The sequence below is a fragment of the Mustela lutreola genome, chromosome 10, assembly GCF_030435805.1.
Source record: "Mustela lutreola isolate mMusLut2 chromosome 10, mMusLut2.pri, whole genome shotgun sequence".
Lineage (NCBI taxonomy): Eukaryota > Metazoa > Chordata > Mammalia > Carnivora > Mustelidae > Mustela > Mustela lutreola.
This window is the reverse complement of record NC_081299.1, coordinates 78,199,524-78,219,021: the sequence shown is the minus strand read 5'-3', so window position 1 is coordinate 78,219,021 and position 19,498 is coordinate 78,199,524. Positions and strand designations below refer to the sequence as shown.

Below are 19,498 nucleotides of genomic sequence, written 5' to 3'. Positions count from 1 at the left end.
TGGTTTCACTTATTTGTGGAACACAAGAAATAACACAGAGGACATGGGGAGATGGAGAAGAGAAGGGAGTTGAGGGAAATTGGAGGGGGAGATGAACCATGAGAGACTATGGACTCTGAAAAACAATCTGAGGGTTCTGAAGGGGCAGCGGTTGGGAGGTTAGGTGAGCCTGGTGGTGAGTATTATGGAGGGCATGTATTTATTGCATGGAGCACTGGGTGTGGTGCATAAACAATGAATTCTGTTACACTAAAAAGATATTTAAAAAATTAAAAATTAAAAAAAAAATAAAATAAAGTGAGATCAAATAACACGTGTTTTTCTCCTGCCATTTAATTGTGTGAATGCGGGAATGGATTTAAGGTTGGGGCTTTGCTGTGCATATAAGATAAATTCAGAGGGGACAAGGGAAAAGAAGCTGTATGTAAAGGAAGTGATATAATGACAGATAAAAATATTTAAACTAAGTAAGGATAGAAATAAGGACATAAGAGGATCAAAGACAATAAAACTGTGGTAAGAGTCATTGCAGGTCCTGATGAGTATCAGTAAGTTATTAGATTTGGGAGTTTTAAAAGAGTGAGGTAGAGAAATGGGAAGTACAAGTTAGAAGTTGAAATGTCTGGGATCAAGATTATGGAGGATTGCCGTTATTGATAATGACACGATTTAGGATTTGACATGGTAGTGAGGTAGCATAGAGAACAAGATTACTGGAAGACAAGAATTAAAGGAACCAAGAGGCCATGGTATTGGAAACATGACCTACATTGCAATTTTAATTACCAAGAGTTCATTCAAGAGCAACTGAGCACATGCCTCCCATGGATACAATTAGATAACACCCACATCTGTGTAATAACCTAGGAAACAAAGTGAAGACTGGTAGAACAGACTCTCCACAGCTAGATGTACAGAAGAGGCCCATCAAAAAGGGCAGGAAGGGCAAAGATGCTGTTAGGAGCCAACAGCCCTCGGGACTGTGGGAGAGAGGGACGCCATGAGTGTGAAGAGGATCAGACACTGGCCATGGGGTAGCCACATGGGAAAGATGATCCCCATTACATTTGGCTTTGGTTTCCATATGTACTTAACAATCAGTGGGGCTTAACATCTGGAACCTTAAAAAATCAGTAGGCAGAGCTCTGGGATAGCCAGAAGCCCCCTTCTTTAAAGAGCGAGCACAACAAACAGCCAGGAGAAATACAGCATAAAAGCAGGAGCTTGTGTATCTAAGGTATATGGGAAGGGGATTTATTTACTAATCTCAAGAGTGTGTGCTGGAGAAGCAGGGATATTAGGGAACTTCTCCAAGAACAAACAGCTGCTCAGGACCATTTCCCTTCCCAACACTAATGCCTAGATACAAAGGCACCTGCGGGAATAAGCAGAGCATGTACACTCTCCATGTATACGCTAAAGCATGCTCCACACCCTTATTCTCCTGCAGAAATGCCTCTGCATCACAGCCTTGGCAGGACTTTTCCCTAGGGGCTGCAGAACCCGACCCACAACTGACTGACACAGACCTACTCACACCCATCCCTTAATCTGATGCAGACCTGCCCCATTGAATACATTCTTGGCTGAAGCCCATCCAAAGCAGTGCCATAATTCTGGCAGTGTGCAAGCCACTGACAGAAGCCATCAACACTTCAATGTGACTCCTGCCCTAGGAGACGGGAAATTAACAACACACACAAATCCTAAATGCAGCCCTAGCAGTGGGCTGGGGACAGACATCCGGTTTCACTCCAGGCCCACCCACCAATGAAAGCTTCTCAGGAGACAACACGGGGGAAACCCCTGTGGTTCCATGCAATTGCATCTCTGGCAAATGGCTGGTCTGACTCAGTTAAGCCCAAGGAAGCCCCAGACAGGCCCACTAACAACAAAGGGACCAAATCCTGCTCACAACAAGCAAAGAGAGCCATTGCAGACAACTAGACTGAAGGTAAATGTGGTTCAGCAACAACACTAGGGTACATTCACCACATATAAAAGATATCTCTGAAGAGCCAGGCTCTGGTGAACAGGAGACACAGCACAATAGAGCATTATAAAACCTCTTCTTTATAAGACCACTACTTTCATGAGGAGAAGAGAAGCTGACTTTCCTAACACATAGAAACAGATACAGAGAGTTAGATAAAATGAGGAGACAGGAGAGTATGTACACATGAAAGAACCGGACAAAATCACAGCAGGACACCTAAACAAAATGGAGATTAATATGTCTGATAGAGAATTTACAGTAATTGTCATGAAGATACTCACTGGACTTGAGGAAAGAGTGGAGAACCTCAGTGAGACACTTAACAAAGACAGAGTAAATATGGAAAAGAACCAATCACAGAAGAACTCAGTAACTGAAATTAAAAATACACTAGAGAGAATAAATAGCAGACTAGAGGAAGCAAAAAAATGGATGAGCGACTTGGAGGCCAGAGTAATGGAAAGCAATCCAGCTAAAAAGGAGAGAGAAAAATAGTAATAAAAGAATCAAAACAGACTACAGGAACCCTGCAACACCACCAAATATAGTAACATTTGCTGTGACAACACCAAATATAATAACATTTGCATTACAGGGATCCAAAAAGAAGAGACAGAAAAGGGAGCAGAAAATTTATCTGAAAAATAATGCCTGAAAACTTACTGAATCTAGGGAAGGAAACAGAAATAAAGATCCAGGAGGCAAAGACAGTACCCAATAAAATCAACCCATGGAGGTCCACACCAAGACACACAGTTATTAAAATGGTGAAAAGTGGTTATAAAGAATTTTAAAAGCAGAAATAGAAAAGAAAACAGTAACATACAAGGGAAAACCCAGTAAGGCTAGAAACTTTTCAGCAGAAACTTTGCAAACCAGAAGAAAATGGCATGATATATTCAACGTGCTGAAAGGAAAAAAATCTGCAGCCAAGAATACTCTATCTACCAAGGCTATCATTGACAAATGAAGAAGAGATCAAGAGTTCCCAGACAAACAAATGTTAAAGGAATTCATCACCACTAAACCAGAATTTTAAAGGGAACTCCTTCAGTGGAAAGAAATGACCACAAATAGCTGTTAAAAAAAAAAAATCCAGAATACAAAAGCAGTAAAATTAAGTTTATCTACTAAAATCAGTCAATGATTCCTAAAATAGAAGGATGTAAAATATGGCACCATATACCTAAAATGTGGCAGGGCTGGGGGGAGAGGAGTTAAGAATGTTTTCAAACTTAAGGAACCATCAATGTAATATGGACTGCTATCTGTGTAAGATAACATACATAAACCTAATGATAATCACAAACTAAAACCAGTAATAGATATCAAAAAATAAAGAGAAAGGAATTCAAGTATATCGCTAAAGAAAGCCAGTAAACTGTAAGAGAAGAGAGTAAGAAAGGAAGAGAAGAACTACAAAAACAACCATTAGAAGTAGCAAAATGGCAATAAGTCCATACCTTTCAATAGTTACATAGAATGAAAATGCATTAAATGCTCCAATCAGAAGACACAGGGTGACAGAATAGATAAAAAAGCAGGAACCGGGGCACCTGGGTGGCTCAGTGGTTAAGCCGCTGCCTTCGGCTCAGGTCATGATCTCAGGGTCCTGGGATCGAGTCCCGTATCGGGCTCTCTGCTCAGCAGGGAGCCTGCTTCCTCCTCTCTCTCTCTCTGCCTGCCTCTCTGCCTACTTGTGTTCTCTCTGTGTCAAATAAATAAATAAAATCTTAAAAAAAAAAAAAAAAAATATTAAAAAAAAAAAAAAAAAAAAAAAAAGCAGGAACCATCTATATGCTGCCTACAAGAGACTCATTTCACACTAAAGACACATGCAGATTGAAATTAAGGGAAAAGCAATCATCATGCAAATGGTAGTGAAAAGAAAGCCACAGGAGCAATACTTATATTGGACAAAATAGACTTCAAAACAAAGAGACAGAGAAGGACACTATGTAATCATAAAGGGAACAATCCAACAAGCAGATATAAAATAATTGCACATATTTATGCACCCAAAATGGGAGCACCCAAATATATAACACAGTTAATAATAAACATAAAGGAAGTAACCAATAGTAATACGATAATAACAAAGAACTTCAATACTCCACTTAACATCAATGGGCAGATGATCCAAACAGAATCCACAAAGAAACATGGAACCAGATGGATCTAACGGATATAATCAGAACATTCCATCCTAAAACTGGAGAATCCAAATTTTCTTCAAAGATTTTTTTTTTTTTTAACAGAGATCACAAGTAGGCAGAGAGAGAGAGAGAGAGGAGGAAGCAGGCTCCCCACCAAGCAGAGAGCTCGACGTGGGGCCCAATCTCAGGACCTTGATCCTAGAGCCTGAGCTGAAGGCAAAGGCTTTAACCCACTGAGGCACCCCTACAAATTCTCTTCAAATGCAAACACAGCACTCTCCAGTACAGATCACATGTTAGGTCACATAACAAATCTCAACAAACTTAAAAAGATCAAAGCCATGCCATAAATCTTTTCTAATCACAATGCTATGAAACTAACAATCAACCATAAGAAAAAAATCTGAAAAGAACACACATACATGGAGGTTAAATAACATGTTACAAAACAATGAATGGGTTAACCCAGAAATCAAAGAGGGAAAACAAATACATGGAGACAAAGAAAATGAAAACAACAATGGTTCAAAATCTTTGGGATGTAGCAAAAAAGCCCTAAGGGTCAACACTGCAGCAATTTAGGCCTACTTCAAAAACAGTAAAAATTTCAAATAAACAACTTAATGTAACACCAAAGGGAGCTAGAAAAACAAAACAAAACAAAGCCAGAAGGAAAGAAATAAAGATTAGAGCAGAAATAAGTGAAATAGAAACCAAAAAACAATAGAATGTATCAATGAAACCAGGAGATGATACTTTGAAAAGCTCAACAAAATTAATAAACTTTAATCTAAACTCCTAAAAAAGGAGAGAGCGCGAGAACATAAACATAAACAAAGAAAGAGGAGAAATAATAACACCACAGAAACACAAAGGATTATAAGAGAATATTATGAAAAATCATATGCCAATAAACCAGATAACCTAGAAGACATATATGAATTCCTAGAAATATATAACCACCCAAAACTGAATCAGGAGAAATAGAAAATTTGAACAGGCCAATCACCAGCAATGAAATTAAATCAGTAATTAAAAAAAAAAAAAAAAAAAAAAAACTCCCAACAAACAAAAGTCTAAGACCAGACAGCTTCACAGGTGAATTCCAACAAACATTTAAAGAAGAGTTAATACCTATTCTTCTCCAGCACCTAAGTGGCTCAGTCCATTAAGTGTCTGCCTTTGGCTCAGATCCTGATCTCAGTGTCCTGGGCTCCCTCAGCAGGGAGTCTGCTTCTCCCTTTCCTACTTGCACTGCTTGTGCTTGCTTTCTCTCTCTCTCTCTCTCTGTCAAAAAAAAAAAAAAAAAAAAAAAACTATTCTTCTCAAAAAAAAAGGAAAGACAGCTTCCAAATTATTCCATAAGCCCAGCATTACCCTGATAGTAATACCAGATACCTTAAAAAAAAGAAAAGAAAACTACAGGTCAATACGTCTGATGAATATAGATGCAAAAATCCTTAGCAAAGTATTAGCAAATCAAATCCAACAATCCATTAAAAAAAATCACTCACCATGATCAAGTAGGATTTATTTCCAGGATTCAATATCCACAACACAATCAATGTGATACACCACATCAACAAGAGAAATAATAAAAACCATATGATCATCCCAAAAGATACAGAAAAAGTGCTTGACAAAGTACAATATCCACTCACGAAAAAAAAAAAATCCTCAATAATGTAGATTTAGAGGGAACATACCTCAACAAAATAAAGGCCATATACAAAAAACCCAGAGCTAACATCCTCCTCAGTGGGAAAAAACTGAGAGCCTTTCCACTAAGATCAGAAACAAGACAAGGATGTCTACTCTTACCACTTTTATTCAACACAGTATTAGAAGTCTTAGCCACAGTATTCATAGAGAAAGAAGAAATGATAGTCTTCCAAATTGGTAAAGAAGTAAAACTTTCACTATTGACAGATGACATGATACTATATACAGAAAATTCTAAACACTCCATCAAAAAACTACTAGAACCAATAAATCAATTCACTAAAGTCGCAGGATTCAAAATCAACATAAAAAAATCCATTGCATTTCTATACACTAATAAAGAAGCAACACAAAGAGAAACTAAAAAACAATCCCATTTAAAATCACATCAAAAATAATAAGATACTTAGGAATAAAACTAAACAAGGAGGTGAAAGACCTGTACTCTGAGAACTATAAAACATTGATGAGAGAAACTGAAGATGACACAATGAAATGGAAATATATTCCATGCTCATGGATTGGAAGAACAATTATTGTTAAAATGTCTATACTGCTAGGGGCTCCTGGGTTCGCTCAGTCAGTTAAGCAACCAACTCTTCATTTTAGCTCAGGTCATGATCCCAGGGTTGGGAGATCAAGCCCAGAATCGGGGTCCACACTCAGCGCAGAGTCTGCTTGGTATTCTTTCCCTCTTCCTCCCCCTCTCTCTTTGCCCCTCCCCCTGCTCATGCCCTCTCTAAAATAAATAAATAAATAATCTTTTTAAAAAATGTCTATAATAGGGACGCCTGGGTGGCTCAGTTGGTTAAGCAGCTGCCTTCGGCTCAGGTCATGATCCCGGCGTCCTGGGATCGAGTCCCACATCGGGCTCCTTGCTCTGCAGGGAGCCTGCTTCTGCCTCTGCTTTCCACTCTGTCTGCCTGTGCTCGCTCTCACTCTCTCTCTTTCTGACAAATAAATAAATAAAATCTTTAAAAAAAAAAATGTCTATAACACCCAAAACAATCTACGTAATGCAATCCCTATCAAAATACCAATAGCATTTTTCACAGAACTAGAACAAACAACCTTAAAATTTGTATGGAACCACAAAAGACACTGAATAGCCAAAACAATCTTGAAAAAGAAACAAAGCTGGAAATACCACAATCCCAGATTTCAAGATACACTACAAAACTACAGTAATCAAAACAGTATGGTACTGGCATAAAAATATAGGTATAGATTAGTGACACAGGATAGAGAACCCAGAAATAAACCCACGATTATATGGTAAACCAATCTCCGATAAAGGAGGCAAGAATATCCAATGGGGAAAATTCTTTTCAACAAATGGTGCTGGGAAAATTACAAGCAAAATAATGAAACTCAACCACCTTCTCACACTATGCATATAAATAAACTCGACATGAGTTAAGGACTTAAATGAGAGACCTGAAACCATTAAAATCCTTGAAAAGAAGAGTACAGGCAGTAAGACCTCTGACATCAACCATATCAACATTTTTCTAGATATGTCTCCTGAAGCAAGGGAAATAAAAGCAATAATAAACTACTGGGACTATATCAAAATAAAAAGCTTCTGCACAGTCAAGGAAGCAGTCAGTGAAACTAAGACAATCCAGTGAATGGAAGAAGATATTTATAAATGACATAACCAATAAAGGGTCAGTATCCAAAATATATAAAGAACTTATATAACTCCACACCAAAAAACCCCCAAATAATCTCATTTAAAAATGGGCAGAAGAGGGACGCCTGGGTGGCTCAGTTGGTTAAGCGGCTGCCTTCGGCTCAGGTCATGATCCCAGCATCCTGGGATCGAGTCCCACATTGGGCTCCTTGCTCGGCAAGGAGCCTGCTTCTCCCTCTGCCTCTAGCCTGCCACTCTGTCTGCCTGTGCTTGCGCTCTGTATCTCTCTCTCTAACAAATAAATAAAAATCTTTTAAAAAATTTAAAAAAAATAAAATAAAAAATGGGCAGAAGACCTGAGTAGGAATTTTTCCAAACAATACAGACAGATGGCAACAGAAACATAAAAAGATGTTCAAACGCACTCATTATCAGAGAAATGCAAATCAAACCCACGATGAGGTATCACCCCACACCTCTCAGAATGGCTAGAAGATAAGAAACAAGCACTGGCAAGGATGTGGAGAAAGTGGAACTCTCACACACTATTGGTAGGAATGCAAACTGGTGCAGTCACTGTAGACAACAGCATGGAGGTTCCTCAAAAAGTTAAAAATAGAATTACTATATGATCCAGTAATTCCACTACTGGGTATTTATCCAAAGAATACAAAAACACTTATTGGAAAAAAAATTACTATATGTACCCCTATGTTGACTGCAGCATTATTTACAATAATCAAGTTATGGGGGTGGCTGGGTGGCTCAGTTGAGCAGTTGCCTTCAGCTCAGGTCATGATCCCAGGGTCCTGGGATCGAGTCCCATATTGGGCTACCTGCTCAGCGGAGAGCCTGCTTCTTCCTCTCCCTCTCCCTCTGCCTGCTGCTCTGCCTACTTGTACTCTCTATCTCTGAGTCAAATAAATAAAACCTTTAACAATAACCACCATATGGAAGCAACCCAAGTGTCCATCAAGAGATGAATGGATAAAGAAGGTGTAGTACATATACACAAAAAATATTACTGAGTCATAAAAAAGAATGAAATCTTGCCAATTCCAACAACATGAGTGGATCAAGAGGATATAATGTTAAGGGAAGTAAGTCAGAGAAAGACAAATACCATATGATTTCACTAATTTGTGGGATTTAAGAAACAAAACAAATGAACAAAGAAGAAAAGAGAAACTAAAAAGCAGGCTCTTAACTATAAAGAACAAACAGATGGCTACCAGAGGGGAGGTGGGGGGGATGGGTGACACAGATGAAAGGGATTAAGAGTACACTTATCATGATGACCACTGTGTATTGTACACCTGAAACTAATACAATACTGTATATTAACTATACTAGAATTAAAATTAAAAATCACTTAATTAACATATTTTTTAAAAAGTAAGAAAGAAAGAAAAAATGAGGAGGACTGACTTAAGGGGCTATAGATGACTGGCTACTGATATAGACTGGCAAGATGAGATTCAAAGAAGTTTAGGAAGATGGAGGAAAAAGATCTGAAGGCAGCAATTGGTTTTTAAATGTTTTAAAATGCACCTGGGAATTAGTTTTATTCAGGTATGCTGAGGCCAAGTGATTAAGAAATGATTGCCATTGAAAAAACAGTTTGTAATTTACAGTCCCCAAGGGGAAAGAGGTACACCACATCAGGAATGGCCACATGGGGAAGCAATAGGATTGATCTGGAAGAAGAAGGAGGGAGAGCTAAGCACAACGCAGAAGCCTTTATTATGTTTTCTGTGGAAAGGAGTGAGTGGGGCAAAGTAAACAGCTGAAGAAGCTTAATAATAGACAGTTTTAATAATTGGGGCTGGGAGTAGGTGGGGGATGCTCTGGGCTAAGAGGATGGTCTTTAGTTGCCTAGTACTTGGCCCTGGGAAGATTAGGGCAAGGAATACTGCCTTGTAGAGTATAAGAATCAGAAAGACAAGGTGTTAGAATGGATTTAGGATTACCTGGTATGCTCACATGAATTACCCAACCCTAGGAGGAGCAGTCTCTGCCCAGTCAGTGAGGCTCCAGATGCCAGAGTATCAATGATACAGAAAATAAGAAAATATACTTAAATACAGTGAATACAACAAGACACCTATCCCACCCACTTCCAACCCTGCTAGTATAAGAAATGTGAGAGAAAATAACAATTAACTGAAAAAGCTGCAGAGGAAACACAATCTTTTGCTCTGTGCTGTTCTATGTGTTTATACCTTACTGACAAGTTATCTTAGCATCCCCCAGTAATTGATGTTAAGTTGTAAATTTAAAGGTGATTCCTTTAAAAAAAAAAAAGACTGTGGAATAAATAATTGAAGATTTAAAGAAAAAAGGTCTTTCCTCTTTTCTTTACACACACACACACACACACATACACTCTGACAACTACGACAGGGTATGTCTTCTTAGAAAATCAGATTTTTATGATGTTAAGTTGAATTTTTGAATTTTAATCACAAGGTCATGAAGCAAGAACTATTTCCCATTGCCAATCATTTGAATCATATATGATGCTGCTATATATAAAACAATTTTTCACAGACTGTATTTCCCACTTTAACTCAAGTGCATAATACCAAAGGACTCTGTAATAAGTAGCAATATAACAATATTTCCAAAAAAATTTTTGGTTATCTAAAGAAAAAGATGTGCAATAAAGAACTGAATTTCATAAGTAAAATTTAAAAATTTATTTTTCAGAAGTTGCACTGAAAAAATTAATCTCCATATTTTACATTATAATCTTCTTATACTTTATATAGATGAAATTTCAATACACTCTGCTAGAAAAAAGAAGGGGTATGTCACAAGCACTTTCTCTATGCAAGACACTACAAGAGATACCACTGAGGACATTCACATCAATGAGATGATCTCATTTCAAAGAGCTTACATAACCACAGACATACATGACTAACTTAATATAAAACAAAATGTGATTAAGTGCTTAAAATAGAGGCTGTGAAGTGCTATGAAGCACAAAGCCATCTACTCCAACCTCCTTGTTCTAAATATGAGAAAACTGAGGCTCACAGAAATCATAAAACAAGATAATACACAGCCCAAAGGCAGATCTCTGCCGGGTTGCCAAATCCAGTGCCTCCTCCACTCTACCATGCTATCTCTTAATTTTTTTTCTATTACTTTTCATGACAATAAATAAAAGAAAACATTGATATAGTTTCTTCCTTTCTCTGATATATAAAAATCTGACATATCCTATGGATCTTCATCTAAGCATTCGCTCAAGGGGTGCCTGGCTGGCTCAACAGAGAATGCAATTCTTGATCTCGGGATTGTTTGAGCCCCACATCGGATGTAGACATTACTTGAGAATAAAATATTTTTAAAAAAGAAGAAAATAAAATAAAAATAAACATACACTCAAGAAATATATCATTTCACAGAGCCTACCATAGGCCTACTACTATAAATAACACTTAATAAAATGTATTCCAGGGCTCCTGGGTGGCCTAGTGGGTTAAGCCTCTGCTTTCGACTCAGGTCATGATCTTAGGGTCCTGGGATGGAGCCTCGCATCGGGCTCACTGCTCAGTGGGTGCCTGCTTGTGATCTCTCTCTCTGTCAAATAAATAAATAAAATCTTTAATAAATAAATAAGTAAAATAAAATAAAATGTATTCTGTGTTTACTGTATGCCAACCCACTGTCCTAAGTGCTTTATAAGCATCTCACATAACCCACACAATAACACTGTGAGATACAATAGCACTGTTATTATATCCACTTTTCAGATAAGGAAGCTAACAGTAAGTGATGAGTCAACATTCACACAGTTAGAAGTGGTAGGCATGGCTTGACTATAGACCCTGGTCCTTAGAACAATGTCACTACACAACAAACTAGGAAAAAAAAGTATACATTTTAAAATTGATAGTCAGAACTCAATGATGAGCTGATGATCTATACTGGGGAATGAGAATTATTTTTTGAATAGCACTTAAAATATCTGTTTAAATTATGTCATACTATTCTTATACACAGGGTAAGTCAAGGTTAGATAATTTTCCATTTATGCATATATGAGTTTTATTGAAGAAACTCTGAAATAATAAAGAAGTCAGATTATTCAAGCATGTCAGAGCATAAAAAGAAGAAAAATAAACTAAATCACACAGGGGCGCCTGGGTGGCTCAGTGGGTTAAGCCTCTGCCTTTGGCTCAGGTCATGATATCAGGGTCCTGGGATCGAGTCCCACATCGGACTCTGTTTGGCAGGGAGCCTGCTTCCTCCTCTCTCTCTCTGCCTGCCTCTCTGCCTACTTGTGATCTCTCTCTGTCAAATAAATAAATAAAATCTTTAAATTCTACTCCCAAGAGGACATTTGGCAACATCTGGTGGCCATATTGATTGTCACAACTTGGGGGTGGGGAAACTCAGGAAGAATACTGGCATCTAAGGGCTAGAGGAGAGGGATGTTGCTAAACATCCTAAAATGCACAGCATAGCACAGATCCCACAACAAAGAATTATACAATCCAATATGTCAATAGTGCCACTGTCAAAAAACCTTGGCACAGAGCAATTCATTCAAATTACTAGAGAATACACTATTTCTCCTCTTTCATGCTCAATCTCAAACTAGTACTTAGTCTTTCCCAATACTGAGCCCTTAATACTCTGATACTCATACTTAGCCTCTACTATTACAAAGATAATTTGGAATGTAAATGAATGGATTTTTTTAGGTTATAAAACAGATATGAAAGTACAGGAAATAAAAACATACATATGTGTTGAAAAGATAAAGAGTTATATATTAGAATTAAATATGAGAGAAAAAAGATAAAGCACTTACTGTAAAAATGTTCTAAATTCTGAAGCTTCAAAGTTCTCCACAGCAATAGACTCATGATTTGTTAAATTATCAGATGTCTGTCCAACAGTATGAAAATAGAAGTCAGGAACCCTTGCTAAAAGGACTGCCTTGTGTGCTTTGAACAAAGTATTACCTACAGAGAAAGTAACATCTGTATGGATTTCTTCCCTTAGGAGCCTGTAATGAATAAAAAGGAACCAGAATTTAATTAGTGATACTCAGAAATATATAATATACCCATTTCTATAAGATAATTTTTCAAAATAGCACACACTAAAAATACAAAGGTAAGTCACAAAATTAAAATAGCTTAATATGAAAATGAGTTTGTTCTCAGTTCATTCCAAAGAACACTGCTTAATACTGGCTTAGAATCTAATTTTCTAAAATTTATAGTGAATGGGGCACCTGGATGGCTCTGTGGGTTAAGCTTCTGCCTTCATCTCAGGTCATGGTCTCAGGGTCCTGCAATCAAGCCCCACAGCAGGCTCTCTGCTCAGCGGGGAGCCTGCTTACCGCCCCCCCACCAGCCTGCCTCTCTGCGTAGTGATCTCTGTCCGTCAAATAAATAAAAAAGATCTTTAAAAAAAATAAATAAAATTTATTGTGAAAACAAAGGTAACTCCACTCATAAGAGTAAGACTATTTTTTCAAAAAAATTTTTTTAATTCCTTCTGATCATAAAAAAATTTATATTCTGCTTTTTATATTGATTTTCCTTTAAAATGTACCTACTTTAGCTTTATTTCAGAAAAAGAACACAAATATGGTTACTGACTGCTGAAAAGAGTAAGTTTTTAAAAATCTTACTAAAGAAGCAAAAAAAGTAAAATGTCAACAACACAAGCAAGCTGAGTATAATAGACAATACAGATTAGAAACTGGTACATTTTGTTCTGACTATTGTTAAATATCAAGTCTGAAATGCAGGCTTGGCCGTCAAGAATGTGACATTTAAGCCCTTTTCCAGGTTTTTCCTCACACAAATAGAACAAATCACGCTATAATCTATTATTAAAATGATGGGCTCATGGGGTAACCCATTCAAATCCCTTTACTAATGCACATGGTTATGGTAAAGCCCACTGATTACATGTAAAGTGATGGAAGAACAGAAATCAGCATCATAATACAAACTGTCATAATCTTTTGTCACTGTGGTAACTATAGATTTCTACTCTCTAAATACTAAATAATACTTCATATCACTGTATCATTATCCTGGGCAAGATATGTATTCTCAGAGGACTTCCGTATCACAGGGTATACCTGGCAATCACACCAGTACACTATAGGAGGTAGAACTAATGGATAAAGATATCCATTACAGTGAAAGCTTAGAATGTTGCCACTGACACTCTTACTCCTCCAAGACCAAGTTAACGGCTCCTTCCTCTCTGATCCCAACACAACTAGTGCATACCTCTATACAGCCCTTCTGTCACTGCATCATTATTTTTTGAAGTATTTCTCTCTACTAGACAATAAATTCCCAAAGGCAAAAACTGTATATGCAGTATACAGAGCTCAGTATCTGCTTGTTCAATTTTGTTGTATTTTACACTAAAAAAACAAATGCTTCAGAGCACAAAACTTTCAGAACCTTGGAAACAATAAGCAAACAGAAATATTTTAGTCAATATTTTATTTATTTTTTTTTTAAGATTTTATTTATTTATTTGACAGATTGCAAGTAGGCAGAGAGGCAGGCAGAGAAAGAGGCGGAAGCAGGCTCCCCGCTGAGCAGAGAACCCAAAGCGGGGCTCAATCCCAGGACCCCGGGACCATGACCCAAGCAGAAGGCAGAGGCTCCTCACTGAGCCACCCAGGCGCCCCCATTTTAGTCAATATTTTAATCAATAAATTATTTTTATTAAGTAGTTTTTAAAGTTGTGTAAAAATGGGGGCACCTGGGTGGCTCAGTGGGTTAAAGCCTCTGCCTTCAGCTCAGGTCATGATCTCAGGGTCCTGGGATGGAGCCCTGCATCAGACTCCCTGCTCAGTGGGGAGCCTGCTACCTCCTCTCTCTCTCTCTCTACCTGCCTCTCTGCCTGTCAAATAAATAAATAAATAATCTTTTGAAAAAAATAGAGTTATGCAATAATGTACTGGTTTCTCAAACATTAATAAAAAGTCAAACTGCACATCAATTTATTCCTTCCTCCCATCTACCTTTTCTCCATCCTCCATTCTTCCCCAAGTGAATAAGAAAGCAATGCAGCTGGTAACCATATAACATCACTAGGGAATCTGCCTGGTTCTTAATACATGCTCATGAGTATTTGTTAAATAAAAAAAATTTAATGTGTTTAAAAAATTGTGAACATGAAAATATAGTGTCTTTTATTTTATAATACTACTTACATCAGTTACAAGAATATCTTGTATGTTATAAGTAACAGAATTATCCGACTCAGACTGGCTTAAATATTAAAGGGGGTTTATTGGCTCATCTAATAGTAAAGTCTAGAAGAAGGGCAGGTTGAATCAAAGCTCAACTCATGTCTAGGTCCAGCTTCTATCTCATTTCTCAGCCCACTGCTGCACTAATCTAATGCATTTTGGACTGCTGATTATCACTAAAAATGTATTAAGCATGTTCAAGGTACCAAGCACTGGGTACAGATTGATGACTAAAACATGTGCACTCAAGGATTTTACTGAATAGTATGGAAGACAGGCCTGAAAATTAAAGACTGTAAAATAGTCAATAACACATATAAGTAAAATTTTTTCAGAGACAGGCATAAAAGACCTTACAGAGGACCAGAAAACCAAATGAGATTTCAAAGATCAAATAAGAGTTGGTCAGGGCAGCAAGGCAAGGTCATAGTTAGTTAGTTCCTGGCTCCACGTTCCTTGCTAAGGTATGTGTGAATATGAAGCTACAGACTGGTCAGCAGAGAGTATTGAGGAGCTAAGAAGTGACAGATGAAGCTGCTAGGATAAAGACCAATAAGAGGCAAAGAGTTTAATTCCATCTTACAGTTGAAGGCGAATCACCAAATGATTAGAAACATGGACAAATTCATTTTCCAAAATATCACCTATTAGTTGTGTAGACAAGGAATTAGAGGGAAATGAGAATGAGAATGAGAAAATTAATGCACAACACAGATGAATGATGGCTTGAGGCTGGCTTGAGCCAGGAGAGATCAATAGTGATTTAGACTATGGAATAGAATTAAAATATACTTTGGTAATAAAATTGGCAGGAGGTGGTGACTGAATGTAGGTGAATGGAAGGGAATAACCTCTCTTTTTTGGCTTGAACAACTGGGTGCTGATGATACCACCAACCTTTACTGTCTATCTGCTATTCCAACCTTCATTTTCAATTCCAGACATATTTCCAATTGTCTCCTGCATATGGCTTCCTCAACATTCACCATGCTCCTCCCTTTCAAATGCCCCAAGACTTGGCTTGTTTCCTTTCCCCTGTACCTCCACATATAATTGGTTACCGACCCCATCAACTTGCACATGTGAATCCCTTCCCCTTTTTCCATCACCACTGCCTTACGTATCCCTTGACTATTACAAAATCTCCTAGCTAATTTCCTTGTTTCTAATTTCTCTTCCCTCAACTCAAGAACTAAATGTTAATTTTCTATTTTAAAAACACCAATGGCTCTCCACTGCCTCCACAATATATTCCAAACCCTTCACTAAAGAAAGAAGGCCTCCACGATCTAGTCTTAGTTTACCCATTCACACTCATCTGCTATCACTTCGGTTGCAGGCCATACCCACAATCCCCTCCCAAAAAGCTACCAAATTCATTTATCATTCATATATGGCTTGTCTTTGTAGCACATGACTCTGATGCTCTTAACGACATCTGAATGAATAATGGAATGAGCCAAGGTTAGCCATCAGCCAATGTGGTAGTTAAACAAGTAAACTCTAGCAGAGATGGTCTATAATAAACAGGAACCAAGTGATGACACTGTATTAGAGTTTCAGCACAAATCCAAACTAGAGTAAGAAAAAGAAAGGGTAAGGATAGAAGCAAAGATAAAGGAAATAAATTACCAGAAGATCACTTTGTATAACTTTTGCAGAGAAAACAGACTGAGTAGGCTCATATTCTGGTTGTATGACCTTGGGCAAGTTATTTTAACGTTTTTGGAGTCAGAATGTCAAGGTTTTTATTTGGACTCTTATCACTTCATGCCTAATACTCAGTTTCCTTATCTGTTAAATGGAAATAATACCAAGACTTACTTCACAGGGTAGTCAACCCAGCATCTAGCTAATAGTAGAAGAGCAATAAGTTTAGGTATTTTTATTACAACTGTCCTGAATAATGGTGTACTTCTCAATGAGGTCTTATTGTATAATTGCTGTTATATCCCAAGCAACTTTCCAATTCTACAACAGATCTGGCTTTTTGACCACTGAAACAGTTTTTTTACTCACTTCTCCATCTACTCTATTATCTCAGGTCACCCAGAGGTGTCTCTGTTCCTTGATGTTTAAGAATCTAATGCAACTTGCTTTCCCAAAATATATCAAACTCTTTCAAATCTCTGTGTTTTTATAAAAGCAATTTCCTTTGTTGAGATATCCTCTGACTTTTCCCTTCCTAATCTTTACCTAATCAATTAGGAATCAATCCTCAAGAGATCAAACACCACCCTAAAAATGTTCCCTAAACTCACCCCAGTCCCCATAACTTTTGTTTGACTATTATCTCTCTTACTGGAGTGTAAGCACAACACCGAAGATACGTCTTATTAATCTTTGATTCTTCAGGACCTAGTACAAATCTAGGTACATGGTGGGAGCCAGATACTTCATTAATATTTGCAGAATAAATCCATTTTATTTCTGTGTTTGAAAAAGATTAATTTGGTACAAGAATTAGGGTGCTGGGTACACATATGAAGTTTTCTTGTTAAAAAATAAAAAGAACTGCTACATCTTTTTCTTTCTTTTTTTTTGCTTGTAATAGGAACCTGGGAGTTCAGGATCCTATCCTTAATTGCTGCTCAGATGAGTTCACCTACTATACCTGAATTTCATTTTCTTTATATAAATCAGACATCTTATCTTCCTTAAATTCCTGACACCGTAACACTTACAATTCAACCCAAAGAATAAAGTCACTGAAAAGAAGGAGTGCCTCATTCTTACAGATTCACCCTAGAAACAGAACAACTTCAGTTTTATTTCTCCATATTTTTCATTAATCCCTCACTGGTGGAGACAAAGCAGCATCTCTGGCAGATGAGTCCAAATTAAAGGGAATTTTTTTTACTACATAGAAAGCACAGTTTATAGCTGCTGGAGCTTAAGTGTAGGGGATAGAAAGCACTTAAAAAAAAAAAAAAGCAGAATGCTGCACAACTGTTGGTTATTAGTGGTAATTATGTTTACTGTAGTTTAGTAGTTCTCAAAGTGTGACTCAGCAGCTAGCAGCAGCAGCAGCAGCATCACCTGGGACCTTGTTAGAAATGCAAAGGCTCTCTTCCTGACCAACTGAATGAGTATTATGGTCTTGGACCCAGTAAATCTAAGTTTTAACAAGCCCTCCAGGTGATTCTGATGCACAATAAAGCTTACAAAATCAGTTTTGGTGGAAATGGCAATTGGCTAGGGAATACTTCTAGGCTTTATTTTCTTTATAGACTGAGATGTCATTAACCGGATTCACTAGAGCCTGAGTTAAGCTTCAGAACATTCCTCCACTTGCTTGTGTCCTCATGGGAGGGGGAAGTTGCTGGGAGCTGTAGAGTGTTCTAGGTGAAGAGGGGAAACCAGTTTGCAGTCAGGAAATATTTCTACGTAAATATTTCTGGTAAACTGTTTAAAGAAAATTCTGAAGAAAAGACCTCCAAGACTCCACTAATCTATTTTTTCCTTAATCTAAGTAAATATTCATTTTTATACCTACCGTTTTTCTTAAACTAAGCTTCTTTTTTTAAAGTGTACTCTTCAGTACCATGAAACCTGCCTGGATCCATTCCAACCTTAGTGAGGTGTCTTTCAAAAACTAAGCCTAGGGGCGCCTGGGTGGCTCAGTGGGTTAAAGCCTCTGCCTTCGGCTCAGGTCATGATCCCAGGGTCCTGGGATCTATGCCCCGCATCCGGCTCTGCTCAGCAGTGAGCCTGCTTCCCCTTTCTCTCTGCCTACTTGTGATCTCTCTCTGTCAAAAAAACAAACAAACAAACAAAAGAAACAGAACTAAGCCTAGTCGTCTTATTCTGTCATAAACTGGGGGCTGCATATAACTATGATACTAATTTTGGTTTCCGTTTTTAATCTGGTACGTTATCTCCGAGGTGCTCGGGATTGGGTTTTTTAGGGTGAGGTAACAGCTCTGTAGTGAGGAGACTGGTGGACGTCCCACAAAAGCCTGAGGCGAGGAGAAGGAGGAGCGGGGGATGGAGTGGCCGAGAAGGGGCCACAGCTTCTGGGGCGGAGGTAGATGCCTTAAGAACTGAAGCAGCCAGAGTTCCCGCCTCCTCCTACCTGAGCAGATCCTGGCTGAGCTGCTCCGACACCACCGCCTTCAGCCGGCGCCGCTCACAGGGCCCCTTTCTTTGCAACCCCTTACTGCAAACTCCAGGGGACCCCAGAAGTACCATGGGCGCCGCGCTACCCTCCCCACAGCCGGCCATGTCCTACAAAGGTACCGCGGCACCCCGCAGGCCCAGTGTGGGATCTCAATCGCCGGCTGTGGAAGAAGGGGGCGTTGCCGACCCAACGCTCAGGTCCGACCCGAATCCGCCCCTCAGAGAAAGGTTGACGCCTCCCCGGTTGCACACGGTCCCTTACGGCAGCAGGGCAGCTCTGCGGGGCGATCTGGGAGGCTCGCGCCGACACGTGACCCCAGAAGGGTGTGCGCAGGCGTAGTAGTTCTGTTTACTTAGGCCGGGAGGCACCCCGCCCCCATTGCCTGGGAGCAAACCACGTCTAGGGAGTATCCAATCTCTCCGGTTATTTTTCCTGGGTCTCTTTGCGTTGGAGGTGGTGCCAATCACTCAATTTAATAGTTTTATTGCGAACCAAGTTCAGATCAACCTGCGAACCTTTCCACGTTATGTCTTCCTGGGATGTCAGCGCTCCCCCCGCCCCCCACGAAAAAATAGGTTCACAGGACCCTTTACGGTGGCGAGTCACGCTCCCTTAT

The 19,498-nt window shown here is 38.6% G+C and overlaps 1 protein-coding gene across 2 annotated transcripts in view; it reads right to left on the bottom strand.

Moving 5' to 3' along the window:
• Positions 1 to 19,154, bottom strand: part of BTBD8 (BTB domain containing 8) — a 107,505-nt gene extending 88,351 nt beyond the window's left edge. The window contains exons 1-2 of one of the 2 annotated variants that reach the window (XM_059136322.1): positions 18,838 to 19,154; positions 12,339 to 12,536 (exon numbers count right to left, since the gene is read on the bottom strand). In XM_059136322.1, coding sequence (XP_058992305.1) covers positions 12,339 to 12,536; positions 18,838 to 18,986 — 347 coding nt within the window. In that variant the 5' untranslated portion in view covers positions 18,987 to 19,154. The remainder of the gene's footprint in view (positions 1 to 12,338; positions 12,537 to 18,837) is intronic. The other variant, XM_059136323.1, reaches the window with a different exon arrangement.
• Between the last annotated feature and the right edge of the window lie 344 nt (positions 19,155 to 19,498).